This window comes from Channa argus, chromosome 15, assembly GCF_033026475.1.
Source record: "Channa argus isolate prfri chromosome 15, Channa argus male v1.0, whole genome shotgun sequence".
NCBI lineage: Eukaryota > Metazoa > Chordata > Actinopteri > Anabantiformes > Channidae > Channa > Channa argus.
The window spans coordinates 13,710,478-13,724,847 of record NC_090211.1 but is presented as its reverse complement, the minus strand read 5'-3'; the positions used below and the strand labels follow the sequence as shown (position 1 = coordinate 13,724,847).

The 14,370-nt window shown below is 39.0% G+C and overlaps 2 protein-coding genes across 2 annotated transcripts in view; both read right to left on the bottom strand.

Moving 5' to 3' along the window:
- Positions 1-194: 194 nt before the first annotated feature.
- pam16 (presequence translocase associated motor 16) lies at positions 195-3,806 on the bottom strand. Its single transcript, XM_067476770.1, has 5 exons — positions 3,661-3,806; positions 2,915-2,999; positions 2,466-2,602; positions 1,460-1,525; positions 195-361 (listed from the first exon to the last, which is right to left on the bottom strand). The coding sequence occupies exons 1-5, from the start codon at positions 3,661-3,663 to the stop codon at positions 272-274; spliced, it is 381 nt and encodes a 126-aa protein (XP_067332871.1). The 5' UTR covers positions 3,664-3,806; the 3' UTR covers positions 195-271.
- Positions 3,807-4,709: 903 nt separating this feature from the next.
- Positions 4,710-14,370, bottom strand: part of coro7 (coronin 7) — a 100,528-nt gene continuing 90,867 nt past the window's right edge. The window contains exons 10-28 of the mRNA XM_067476759.1: positions 11,902-11,956; positions 11,576-11,633; positions 11,331-11,476; positions 11,115-11,213; positions 10,934-11,038; positions 10,634-10,793; positions 10,352-10,527; positions 10,092-10,200; positions 9,880-9,966; positions 9,539-9,681; positions 9,270-9,374; positions 8,821-8,906; positions 8,591-8,732; positions 8,423-8,512; positions 7,735-7,851; positions 7,455-7,590; positions 7,214-7,305; positions 6,996-7,082; positions 4,710-6,482 (exon numbers count right to left, since the gene is read on the bottom strand). Coding sequence (XP_067332860.1) covers positions 6,474-6,482; positions 6,996-7,082; positions 7,214-7,305; positions 7,455-7,590; positions 7,735-7,851; positions 8,423-8,512; positions 8,591-8,732; positions 8,821-8,906; positions 9,270-9,374; positions 9,539-9,681; positions 9,880-9,966; positions 10,092-10,200; positions 10,352-10,527; positions 10,634-10,793; positions 10,934-11,038; positions 11,115-11,213; positions 11,331-11,476; positions 11,576-11,633; positions 11,902-11,956 — 2,002 coding nt within the window. The 3' untranslated portion in view covers positions 4,710-6,473. The remainder of the gene's footprint in view (positions 6,483-6,995; positions 7,083-7,213; positions 7,306-7,454; positions 7,591-7,734; positions 7,852-8,422; positions 8,513-8,590; positions 8,733-8,820; positions 8,907-9,269; positions 9,375-9,538; positions 9,682-9,879; positions 9,967-10,091; positions 10,201-10,351; positions 10,528-10,633; positions 10,794-10,933; positions 11,039-11,114; positions 11,214-11,330; positions 11,477-11,575; positions 11,634-11,901; positions 11,957-14,370) is intronic.

Here is a 14,370-nt window from a genome sequence, read left to right as displayed (position 1 = left end):
GTGTTCCTGTCCTGACTACAGCGTGCAAAGCAATTGAAAAACCTGACATAAATAAAAAGATTATCATGATTTTAGATCATTGCAAGAAAAGAGAGAGGACAAAGAGAACAGTAAGCTCATGTGCATATGGATCACATGTGTTTCCCTGTTTAACAATTACACCAATATTCCTAAAAGATGTCACAAAATCAAACTAGAGAAAAGGAACTGGATTTTATTAGGTAATAATTTACAGAGGAGGGGAAAGACAGGATGAGCATTGATTCATACTTCATGTTTCCATATTCTGCTGTGCCTGCTGTTTTTGTTGTTGTGATTGAATACCGAGTTCCTCATCTAGACGCTCTTTTGCCCGCACCACCTACAAACAAACAGACAATAAATACCCAATTTAAACCGTGGTTTACTCAGAGTGAGCGCGCACACACAAGCAATTAAAATTTCAATCACAACTCAGTAGAAGAATTATTTTCTCCCACATACTTAAGAGTCACTTGTCATAATTTGGTATGTAATGCAGACACAAAGACCAAAAAAAAAAAAAAAGCAATGGTTATAGTTTATTTGAAGTATTTGAAGCTTTCTATCATTAAACAGTGTTAAAAAACATCTAAGTGACCAGTAACCAGTGGTCCATCTTCTATCTTAAAACATAGCTGAACCTTTCTACTTCAAACTTAAGGCATACTTTTGAAGCTGAAGACATTACAGAGCGAACAGAACTTGTTTTGGATTTCCCAGAAACAGAACTTGTTTCACAAGTTTCACAAATTAATTTCACAGAACACGTTTCTCAAAGTTTTCCTAAATCCACAGAACACATTAAGAAACCGTGTACCTCCACAACTACACACTCAACTTTCCGCTTCTACCCTTTGTCCCTCCCCACTACCTAGTACAAATAGCTCTACCTTGTAGCTCTAATACCTTGAAGCCTCAATCTGTCAACAAAATATAGTGTCCTTAACAGGTGGTTAAGCAAACTCAAAGGTAAACACTTTAACACTTCACCAATGTGACGTCATTTATGACATAGAGGTGCAGGAGGTCCCCCAATCCCAGAAATCCCCCCCCAGTTGCTGGTTCGATCGCCAGCTCCTATGGTTACATGTCAAAGTGTCCTTGAGCAAGACACTGAACTTAGTTGCTCCCGGCGAGTGTTGGCCAGCTGCATAGCAGCTCCCCCATTGGTGTGTGTGAGTGTGTGTGATTGTGAGTGGGAATGGGTGAATGACAACCAGTGTAAAGCCCTTTTTAATACCAATAGGTAGAAAATCGCTATATAAGTGCAGACCATTTATCATCAGTACACTTCTACATAAACTTCTTAATCTAACAAACCATATAATATACAATGTAAACAAAAAAACAAACAATCATTTTATGAACAATGACAGCATGTAACACCTAAATACCAAAACTTTTAGATATTGTGTGACATGATATATTATCTTCTTACTTTTGACTGTAGGTAAAATGAACCACCCACTGACTTGTCATTGACTTTAAAAAGGTGCTCGTAGTTCTGGAAGAAAAAAACAAACAAAATTGTTATTTATAAAAAACACATTCACACAGTTTATGATTCCTATATTAGAAGGTAAAGTCAATTTTGAAAGAGTTAATAAATAAATCTGCACATTATTTTGAAATTGTGTGTTTCTATTAACTTCTAAAGCTGCAAAATTATGAATATGGACCTCATGATTGACTGTGCAGGCCAGCAGACTCTTAGCATTTTCAAAACAAGGATGACCTACACACTTTACGGCCCCCAAATTCATCACCCACAGGGCACAACCAAACAGCTTCTTCTGACACACAGAAGCAGATACTGTTTTGCTCAGAAATGCTATCTACCATTCCAAGTTGTCGGTTAATTGAAATATTCGGTGAGGCGTTTGATTAGCATCTGAGACACATCCATCACAAACGTTCATCCAAACAGTGATTGATGACTGACCGGTCATTCCTCTTGTCAGCTTACTTTCTGTTTTAGATCAAGCCACTTCCGTTTTTTACAATTATTCTGATTTGTTGCCTAAATTACTTTTTTGTTCATTTAGCTTAAGGTGCTCTCTATTACACTTTAGCACTTTGCCTAAACCTGTCTATGGCAGGGAAATGGCTGTTTTATGACTGCACCACTTTTTAGGTCCAAATTAGGGTAGTATTTACTATTTAAAACATCCTGTCAAAGCATATGTTGAGTCTATCCCAGTGAGAATCTGTTTATTCAACATTTAGGACTAGTAATTTGTAGACTACATATTGATAAAAAAAGTTATTGACATTCTTCACTGTAGCACATGTTGGCTATACTCAAAAGAAAATCCTGTAAATGTGAACAGACTTTGACAAGAGCAGAAAACTCCTGGGAATGATTTTTTCTGCTCTTGGAAGAATGACCTGGAAAGAACTACTTTACAAAAAAATGCTTAATGGTGGTGTGTGTGCAATTACACCTTCTGAATCTCCTCAGGGGACAGTGTGGAGATATTGAGGATTTGCTGAGCTTCTTGCAAGCTCATCCCACTGATGCTAGAGGCTGCAGCTGATTGCTGATCTGTACGGCTCCTGGCACGCGCTGCTGCTTGACTCGCTGCGAGGGAAAACGGAGACGGATGTTTACCCAAAACCAACATAAGACAATACTCTGAATGATATAATTAATTACTTTTAGTTTATACAATGTAAGAAAAAATGGAAACTATAGTTCTGCATTCTCAACTGTTCATTCTTATCCAATAATGCACACAGAAAAGCAGAATAATATTTGTTAAACTTCAAACCTTCAGAAGTTGAGCAATTCCCTTTGAGAAATATCACCACCAATTATATGTCTGGACTTAATCGAGCACCAACTAGTTCACAGCAAGTTGAAAAGGTTGAGGTATTACAGCTTCAAGCATACCTGCATATTCTTGCCGCAAAGCACGTGCAAACGCACGACCCACCACCTGTGCTCCCATAACAATGATCTGCGCAAGATATTTAGCCTGCAAGACAACAGATATACACCCTCATGAATACAAGACTGGATCACAAAAAGCCCAAATTATAAATTCAAATATGACGATGGAAACTTTATAAGAAATATTAATACTTTACAACTATTTCCTGTTTATGAAGTCTTCACAAATACAGCACTACATAATAAATCTTTTTTAATAATCATTTACAATTTCAACATTGCAAGTAGTTTTTGCAACAGAAAAGTGAGCACTCCAACTTTAAAGACTTAATGTGTGCAAACTGCATATTTGTACTAAACCTTTTTAGTTTAGTTTACTCTCTTTTCTTATTCCCCCTTTACCCAGTGTAATGTGTCAAGACGTGACATGACCAAACTCAGTTTAACCACCAGAAAGCTGAAACGATTGTTAACTAAGGTTAAGGACTTGTATCCAGAGGTGGAATAAGTGCCTCTGTCCTGTTTAAGGCAATAACATATTTTGGTATATTTGCTCCTCCATAAATTATAATAACATTGTCCCTGTAAAGAGGAGGCAGTGGCTTATGTGACAGTATTGGAAAAACAAAATGCGACAGACACACAGCGGCCCCGCGGTCTCCTGCTAATGCTAATGCTACATGATATTATATTTCTCCGCTCACTCACTGTCAATGTACAAACAAAATAATGACATGTATTCTTACCATCTTCTAATATTACAGCGTTTACAGTGATGATGCCTGTGCCCGTTCTCACACATGTACACTACCGAAGGTTATTTAAGAGTCAAAGTTCAAGGAAACATCAACGACACCCAATTCAAGAGGAATCTGGTGGACGCTGATATATTAACTCTGACACCTGCTGACAGGGAGGAAGAACTGCAGGATGCAGGAGGACACAGCGCCGGTGGTACATCTTTAATTAAGTAAAAATATTAATTCCATATTATTAAAAGCAACACTATGCATTTATTAAGAGAAAATGTACACAATAGGGTATATGTATCAAAAGTTATTGCCACAAAAATATTCAATCATATATTATTAGGCTATTATTACTGATGGATAAATGTGTAAACAGCGTCTTAATCCTGTAGGTTGGTACGTTAAGTAAAATCAATTCCAAACTACCACTTTTAAAAGTGCTCACATGGTAAATAATTAATGAATTAATGTATAAATATTAATATTTACCCGGCGTCATATTGATTAAACACGATGTAAAAACCGAACCTAACAAGTAACAACTGTGAGCTAAAATTAGTGGAGTTGAAGTAAATAAATACTACTTTTTAAAATTTGGAAAATAAAGTGGGGTGGGGCATAAAGTGGGGCACCCCGGCTGGCTGGGGCCTCTCTGTGTGGAGTTTGCATGTTCTCCCCATGCTTGCGTGGGTTTCCTCTGGGTACTCTGGTTTCCTCCGGGTACTCTGGTTTCCTCCCACAGTCCAAAAAATTGCATGTTAGGATAATTGGTGAATCGAAAATTTGTGTTGGCCCCGAGATAGACTGGCAACCTGTCCAGGGTGTACCCCGCCTTTCGTTCAATGACAGCTGGGATAGGCTCCAGCCCCATTGCGACCCAAATAGGATAAGTGGTGACGGATGAAAAAATAAAATGGCATAAAAATACTGCAGTAAAGTACAGGTACCTTAAATTTGTACTGTACAGTGGTTGATTTCATGGACTAGATTATACTCCACTCCGGAATACTAGCTTCTACTAATATGACAAACAAGACAAGTAGTAATGGCTTTAAAAGTTGTTTATTGCAGGACAATATTAAAAAAAGAAAAAAAGAAAAAAAAATCACACACCTTTACTGAAGGAAGACAAAATTATCAATGCTATACTCACTTTAAAAAAGGAAGATCTCGTTTGTTCAACACAATGGAAGGCAAGTTACCCATTTAAAATATTACAAAGTTTGGCAACTGAGAGTCACAAGCATACACAATATATCAAACACAACATCTGCAGTTCATGTGTAAAACACAATGTGCATGATCACACATGGCTGAATCAGTTAGTTTAGTTCAGTCCATCAGAGGTTATAAACAATGTTGGTTAATTCAAGCCTGAAGTGATACCCTGATTAAAAATTAATTTCTATTATGGCTGCATTGTGTGTTATTAATACTGTACTGTTAAAACATGATTATTTACTTACTAGTTAAAATCAGATAAGACCATTGAAGATTATCCCCAAACAGTCTGGCGACCAACAAAGATCATGATTAAAAGTTAAACAGTCCAGCAAATGTGAAAAGAAAAAAATCATTATACAATATACAAAGGTCCCTCTGAAAACCGGTTTGGTTTTTAATGTATGCCATCATTTAATTTTTATTGACCTTTGACCCCTTGCATATACATAAGACTACTGCGTGACAAAACATTCTATCAAATCTAACTGGCACAAAATAAGTGACACATATTTATGTTAAAAATTCTTATTCTATTCAAACATTAGCTAACAAAGAAAAGTGCCGTGGATGTGTTCATCATTAGAAACTCCAGTTCATGGCCAAACATGAACACTGGTGACCCTGTTGCATCCTCAGTGTAGTTTTTTTTTGCTGCTGAAGGCTTTAATGTGTGTGTGTGTGTGTACTTGATCATATAGGAAGACAAGTTTTTTTTAAATTAGATGCATGATGTTCACTTGTTCACCCATTAACAATGTTTCTGCAACAGTTAATTTTTCAAGGACACATTGTCACTGCGCATGTTTATTAACTGCCCTGTGGAAAAAGCAAGCAGTGGTACACTGTGGAGGTAAATGTGCACACAGATAAATTTGTACACAACAATTCACAACCTGTCGTCACAGGAATGAATTGTATATTTACTCTTAGGTGTCTGAGAGTGAGTTATCACACTTATATCATAGCCAAATACCGTCTATAATAAAACAAGATGTGCTAGAATCATTTTTTAATGTTGTTTGAGGGCAGTGTAAGTCATAGCTACAGTATCTCTGTTTAAACTATTTATAGTTAATTTTCATGCAGCATTACACAGAACTTTTATTGCTGATTGCCTGCAGATTTAATCACATTGCATTGACTTTGAACTGTTATTTAACAGAAATTTGTTAGAGCTTTCATGGGATACTGTATGTAGTTATTCCTTGCGTTATTGTGTGTGGTGGGATTTATTCTACATTTCATTACTAAATATCATCAGTAAAGTAATAAACGTTTGTCCACATAAACATTAGAAAGCAATTCCTGCTGTCTGATATGATGCACATCAACCAGACACAATGATATTTGATTTTCCTAAGCTAAACAGATATTGTGATGCATACAGTATTGTTATCAGAAAGGTTTTTTACTTATTGTTCCCAAATTATGCAACCTGGGAATTTACAGACTCTGCTTTTAGCTGAAGTAGCTCAGATGATATCTGGGTGGCACCATTGCACACGATTGGCAACATAAAACTTGAGCTGGTCCCTCCCCTCTGTTGTTGGCACCATGACTCAACCAAAGGCAAACTGCCATCCTCTCTAATCATCCTGGTCAAAAGAGAATTCACATTTAGAGGATGGATTTGCTATAATTTGGCACTCTCTCAATAACCTCACTGCATTATCTCCTGCCATTTACCAGACCATATTATAGTCTATTGGCATTCACGTGATCAGTTGATAACAAAGACCTAATAAAATTAGACAAGTATGATTGTGTACACAATGTGATTTTTCTCACAGAATTATGTCATTTCAGTATTATCAATCAGTATCATGAAAATACCATTTTACGTTTACGTTAATATTAAATATAATATACAGATACATTTCAGCCCAATAAAAGCATACAGTATTCAAACTTTTAAAGACACCCCTTACAGTGTATTACAAATCAACAAAAAACCAACATAAATGCTGAAAATGATAATGTACTGAACTGATGCAGTCGCAAGAACAATATACACATTAGTAAACACTAATGTATATTTGTGGTATTGTGCTCATAATGAGGTACCACAGTATGTTTGCCTAACAAACATTTCCATCACATTCACTCACCCACTCGTCGTCGTCGACTCCTTGGAAGGACTCCTGTGGCAGCGGGTCGTCCATGTTGCCCAGCTTAGACACCATGGCGCTCAGCAGCTAGGAGCCATAAATAGAAAGCCAGTGTTCAAACATTATCAGAAAATAGTTACTTTCCTAGCTACTTTTGGTCACAAACTACTACATATGCAAGCAGACGTACAATAGAAACTATGTTAGGTTATTCTCACCTCCTCTTTCTTCTGTTCATCAGTTTTCTCCTCCAGATAAACTGAGGAGGGCAGGTATTTCCTAACCGGAACCTCTTTGGGAGCCTCACTCACTGAGGACAAAACATCACACACGTGATTTAAGACAGAAAACCACCAGAGAATATACAAGAGACTACAGAGGTAAGTATCTCCATTTAGATTTTAGAGGTATGTTAGATAGGGATGCATCATAATCATAACCTCTGGTCTGTGTTCTCACCTGGTGTCATGTCTTTAGGCTTCAGGCTAATCTTTTTGGGCTGGCCATCAGAGCCAGACAGCCAAGCAGAGCCAGTCAGAGACGGTTCCCACCAGACTGCTGTGTCTGTGTAGACATCATCTTGGAAAAACTCTTTCTGGAAACCCATAGGGGAAAACACACAGATGAGACAGTTATTATAAGGAATAACAGGGGAACAAGTAAAAAAAAAAAAAAAAATGAACAGGAGGGAAGGCATGCAGTACTCCAATATGTCCTCTAGGTGGTGTAGTTGGCTCACCTTAACCCGTGGCACTCTGAAGGCCACTGGCTCTATGGATGTCTTTGTGAGCATGAGACCTACTGCGATCTCAACATCACGCACATTGCACTCTGTCTTGGGCAAAAAGGCCAAGCCCTGGAAACAAGAAATAATCACCAGGCTTAGAGTTCAGCTATTACAAGGAAATTTTAAGTTCTCAAGTTTTAAGGGCAACCACTTAAAGGATGCCATCGCTGATTTTTGAATTTGCTTCTGGTTCTAGTTTGGGTAGTACATGTATATAAAATGCCATTAAACTTCCCACTGACCTCCCTATATTAAAATATCTCTCTACTTTTAGTCGAAAAATGCCTCCAGATGACGCCACTTGGAGGAAACTTCAGTTAGTTAATTATGTTATCTTCTTGCTCAAACTATGGAGTTTGTAATAATGGTCATACTGCTTTTCCAGAGCTCCCCCAGACGACGTCATCTGAACTCTTAATGATGAAAAATTCAGCTAGAATTGGAGAAATGTTTTAAAATAGGGAAGTTAAAGGAAAGTTTAAAAGCATTATTGTACATTTACACCCTAAAGCCATATAGAGCAAGTTGAAATTTTGGTTAACTCATTGTTTACCAGCTGTTCTTGTGTACTGATGTGTTGTGACTGACTGAAAAAGTAATAAATACATAAATAAAAGTATAAATGGGGTCAGTTCAGTACCTTATGTGGCTCAGGAGAATTAAAACTGCTGCACTCAATAAAGTACGGCTCTTCAGGCACTATCTCATAAATGTGCACCCGGGTGTCGCCCTGGAAGACAGATGAAACCCTCAAGTTACATGTTGCTCCTTGCTTTTAGTCTAAATGCAGCTATTTTGATTTGCTTACCTTTCCAGTCAGGATGACAACACTTGTGTCAGGGTCATAAAAAGGAATGAGCGTGGAGGGGGAGACATCCAGTTGAGTGTTGGCTATGGCCCCGGAGGACAGGGAGTCTGGTGAGTAAAGGTAGAGTCCTCTCTCACTGCGACTGCAGAAGGAGGAAAGAAAGGATCTGTGGTCTGCACAACAAATAGATTTTATGGCACTTTAATGCACACTAATGGTTAGTACAGTACCTGTCGAATCCTGAAACCAATAGGTACTTGCCCTCACACACCCACACAACACGGGCTCCCCTGGGGCCCTCAGGACCTGGGCCCTCCTACCAAAATAAATTGTGATTTAAAAGAGACCAGTCCATGAAACACACAGAAACCATGATTTCAGTAATTGAGCAACAATATAATGCAGTAGTTCTAGATGAATACGGCCTAATCATGTTATTATGCAATGTAACATTTCTTATTGACTGTAGGTATTTTGCTGCAAAGGTATGATGGCTTTCCTGTTTCGGTTGTTTCCCACTAAACAGTTGTTGAAGAAAATTTTTGCAATTGTACAAAAGACAAACGCTGGATGTGGGTTGGACTTGTGTACTTACCTTTGTTGCCCTGAGATGTGGATTGGATTACTGTCTGACTTTGACTTTTAATAATACAAACCAATGTACTTGTGTGTTTGTTACCTGAACTGGTGTAGTGGACTTGCGAGGATCATAGATGCGAACTTTCCCATCTTTACACACCGTGGCTAGTAACTTGCCATTTGGGCTCCATGCCATACCAAAGATCTGAACATAATGCAGAGAAAGAAGAAAAGAAGAAGAAGAAGAACTACTCAGATAATGAATAGGTGATGTTTTCACAATTATTTTGCTGCCAGTCTATGATGCTCTACTTATTTAGCCATTATTTAATTCAAGATTTGATCTGGTCATGGATTCTCATTACCCACCTGGTCCTGGTGCCCAATGAGGCTTTTAACCTGTTCTCCACTCTTCAGGTTCCACAGTCTGACTGTGAGATCGTAGGATGAAGACACCAGGAGTCCAGTGGCCAAAGGGTGGAACTTGATGGAGTATATCTTCTCTGTGTGGCCTGTGTGGGTTCACAGCAACGGCTAATCAATTTGACTTTTACTTTGTGAGGATTAACATTACTTTTTTCTGTTTTATGTATTCAACACAGAACAATGATAACTTATAATTGCGTTCGTTTTTATTCTGAAGGTCAGTGAAGCGGTGCTCTTACTCTGTTACAGAGGAACTAAACAGGTTATTTTGAGAGATGTTTTACCTTGCAAGATGAGCTCAGGCTCAGTCAAGGTCTCTTTCAGTCCACCCTGTGGTACCTGCCACAGTCGGATCTTAGCATCATCACCAGCTTGCATGGACAGAAAGGGAGACAAGCATGGTAAGTCTCACTTATTAAGACTGGCACTAAAAAGAACAGTAGAGCAATCAGCTGTCCACAGCTGTCCTACAAAATCAGTGTGTACATTTACTCACCTACAGCAAGCTGGTGTTTGTCAAAGGGATTCCAAGCGAAGTCGGCCACATTTACAGAATTTTGGATGGTGGGCAGGGCTGTGTCAGGCAGCCTGCCAGGCTGAGAGCGCTTTGGAGATAAACAAAATCCCTCACATATAGATACAGCACACAGCAGCCTCATTCTTAAAGTAACTGAAGTACAAGATACAACATGACGTACAATCAAGGATTTTGTAAATCAATGTACTGTACAATATAACTGCCAATAGATGCTGTACCTCAAAGATGGCGATTTGGCCACCAGCGATAGCAAGGGGCACTGCCACACGTTCACAGTTGACAACGAAGCCATCACACTCCCCTGGTGTAGTCAGGTTGAGGCCCCGCAGGTTGGTGATGTGTGTGTCACGGTGCATTACTGCCCCCTGGATGTGACGGAACTTGGAGGTCGGCCCTGGATAAGGCACAATGTCAAATAAACAGCACTATCAGTGAAGAAACATTGTTATAAATGATAGACACCATGATGATGGGTTGTGTATGTGCATGTGTGTGCATACCCAGAAGGCCCTGGATAGTCTTGGTGCCCTGGCTGGGACTGGGGCTGGGAAGGAAGCCTGAAGAGAGGCCTGAGGTGGAGGAGGGAGATCGGGATGGGGCTGCGCTGCTGCTGGGAGTGCTCAGAGGACTACTAGATGTGGAGCACCCATGAACTGGACCCTAAAGAACAGTATGATGGCTTTTAAAATGTCAGAAAAATAAACTGTCAAGTTTTTACTACTGTCAATGGTACCATAACTAATCTCAGTCTAAAGTTGAGACATAACATTATTATTTTTTTCTGTAACTATGTTTGTCACCTCTTTGCTCCCCCCACTGGGCAGCTCCTTCTTAGCAGGCATCTGCTTTGCTGGTGAAGCTTTTGGTTTGGGGCGTTTATCAGGGTGGAGGCTGACTTTCTCTACCTGAGGTCAAACACAACATTTTGAGGAATCTGCACAGTGTAAAGATTGGATAATCCTGCAGTTGGAGAACCATTACCTGCTTGTTTCCTCCCTTCCACCACTCCTCAGCAGACATGGCTGAAGTTGTGCCCACTGTGTCTGGGTAAAGATCTTCATGAAACTCCTGGCCTGAGTGCTGGGAGGAACAAGCATGAAACCATCAAAACAGCAAGGCAAAAAAAGGTCATTTCTTGCACGTGTTATGAATCTACTGTAAGTGTTGGTATGTCAGTATTGCTCTGTGTGTACGAACCTTGCGTGGGACTTGATAGCTAATTGGGACAATGCAGTTATCGGTCAGCTGCAGCACACGCATTACTTCACAGGACATGACATCGAGTGCCAGCTTGGGTACCATGGCAACTCCTCGTGTTGATGTGTCTGTCAGACAGTGGCTCACTATGGGGATAACAGCCAAAAAAAAAAGAAGTGAGGGGATAAGATACTGGAAGGGAGGCTCTGAATAGAACAGGCCAATCACAGTCAAGTAACTCTTACCCTGAGTGAGGAAAGGCTCAGAGGAGGAGACTTCAAAGCAATCAACCACTGTGTCTCCCTGTGCAAGAGATAACATCAGTTAATCATACAATGCGCTGCAAAACATGACAGTCTTCATAGTAAATCAGAGAAAATATAATTTCAAAGTTCAATAATTATCACACAAGAGATCGGCAGGGAAGTAAAATATGGTTTGTAATAATGAAGGCTGGCCTTTATTTTACAAAACTGTAAACTCCCAACAACTATATGAAACTTTACAAGCGCAAATAATCAAATTGTAAATTATTGCTCTATGCTATTATCTGACAGTCGAACAACATTACCATGCCAGCCAGTATGAGAAGACCAGTGTCTTCATCAAACAGAGGGATCAGCAGCCTTAAAGCCAAGGAACAAGAGAAGGAAATTAGAAAAAGGAGACAAAAACAACATATTGATGCATTACTTTTACTATCACATAACCATTTCAGTTGAAGTTTTATAAAAGGCACCACTAGATGAAACTGTAGTTTTGCTGCAATTTAGTCAGAGATCTTCCCGTTAAGAATAAAACATATAGTCAAAACAACTTGGTCATGCCAAGTTAAACTGACTTCATTTAAAGTTGTTATCTGTGTTTTGAATTTGATTTTTTTTTTTGTCCTTTCGGCTGATCTTGATTCTGATGAATAAAGCTGGACAAACTTATCAAAAGGTGGAAAGAAGTAAACTCATTTAGAATCTCTATCAAATCAATGTTAACCTAGAACGAAGCTGAGTGAAGGTGACCTAGAACTGCAAACAAAAATATTTTCAGTATCTGTGAAAAGAGGCACATTAAATGTTTTAAAAGCCCAACAATCAGTGTCCTATATCTGCAGCTTTCTTTTTTGTCCAACAAAAATATGACTTAAAATGACACATAACGCAAGGAAATTCGGGAAAACGTTAAAAATGAGAGGTCTGGTTTTTTTTGCTAATAAACGTTCCAGCTCTACCTAGGCCGGCCTGAACAGGCCACAGTCACCTGCCTTCTCTCACCTTCTAAGAGAAGAGGATTAAGGGATGAGGAAACCGAATAAGCTTTTAATACAATGGGGAAAATACAGTTGGCTGTAGAATTTAAGCCAAACAGGAAATCATTGGTAATACAGAGCCATACCTGCACAAACACAAGCAAGGCTGGCAAATCTCACATGCCGTGCTTTACTCTCTCCTTTATATCCTTTTGTCAGCATGTCAGCAAGTCAGCATGCTGTATTATTTTCCAGGGCCGGGTCAGAGTGAGGGTAGAGAGAGTGGTGGCTGATCTAACCACTTCACATCACAGGCCAGAGAAAGGCCGACTGAAGTGGAGAGGCAGTTCCAGTGATTGGTTTATGATGACGACCTTGTGTATGGGTGCTATTCTAGAAGAACGCCACTCGGCTGCCTCCACATCAACTGAGAATGACTGACTTGGGATGTAATGCTCCAAGTACGGCAATATAATGACAGACCAAGTTTTGGTATGATAAGTGATGGTGCATGGTGACACGCGAGGGTTTCCACTGTTTACATGTGAGAGAGTGTGTCTGTTTGCCAGCTGTGTGTTTGTATAAATTAAGTTCAGCATCACTTAGTAAAAACTGTAGCACACAGTTTTATATTGATAAAGATCTTTTTTTATGTGAATGTGTTAGGAAATAATTTTGCTTTTGACAGTTTGGCTGTAACAGCTGCATAAAAAAAAAAAAAAAAAAAAAAAAAAAAGGATGCCGGTCATGACTGCAAAGACTTACAATATTGTCAGGGAATTGTCTAGTCAGGTAATTGTCTAGACATAAAATTTTGTGTTTTACTATATGCAAGTAAAAAGTATGTTATTCTACATTTACATAACTAATCTGTAGGTAACTTAAAAAAAACTACAACTGAAATAACTATTACTATACATAAAGCATTAAAAAGATATAAGTACTAACTACTACATTAAAATGGCAGAGTTGGAACAGGAACACAACAGTGTGTTTGACTAAATGTCTCAGAGCTAGTTTTTCGTATATAGTGTAAAAACAGCAGGGACGTTCTTTGAGTTAACACAAATATCACTGTAATGTTGCTCACATTTGCATTCTGTCTGATTTATATACACACTTTAGGACATAAAAACTTCTTCTACAGAGAATATGCTTCCACGATATTGTGAAAAGTAATTTGACTGTAAATGCCGTTCTGCTGCCAGGTGTTTGAAAGTAAGGTTTTTTTCCTGTTTCCCCCATTCTTCCTTTCTGTTCGTCTTCTTTTCTTGCTCGCTTACGATTGTTTTTGATGTATCAACATGTTGGATCTGTGCCTTCTCCCATCTTCAAGACCTGTGAAGTCGGTAAGTAACAGCATTGCAGCAATGTGTTCCCGTGTCTAAAACAAGCCCCCCAAAAAAACTTTCTTCTCACACCCCTTTTGCTGCCTGTCTTTCCCTTCACTTATTTATTTCTTTCAAATTCATCTGTACTACAACTTTACACCCAATGCTCTCTTTGTTCCTCCAATTTCTCTAAACTGCCTCCACTTTCTCTCTTGCCTTATCTCGGTTTTTCTCACAGTAAATGTACAACAAGTCAAACAGCCACATAATAGGACTGGAACTTTATCACTGATAATGGCCTCTGTTTACTGTCGCTTTCATGCTCCACCTCACCACCAACCCATTTTCCCACACAGGAAAGGACATGCACACATGCATGTGCATATTTATGCATAATGCATGAATCAGCCAACACGCATGTGCTAATAATATGGCTTCATTATGTATGTGTACCTGCCTCAATAGG

What these genes read in the sequence shown, in the direction of transcription:
- pam16 (XM_067476770.1), bottom strand. An exon ending in TTTGCGGCAAGAATATGCAG is followed by an intron (nt 2,603 to 2,914) that starts GTATGCTTGAAG and finishes TTTCCCTCGCAG; the next exon opens with CGAGTCAAGCAGCAGCGCGT. An exon ending in CCCCTGAGGAGATTCAGAAG is followed by an intron (nt 1,526 to 2,465) that starts GTGTAATTGCAC and finishes TTTTTCTTCCAG; the next exon opens with AACTACGAGCACCTTTTTAA.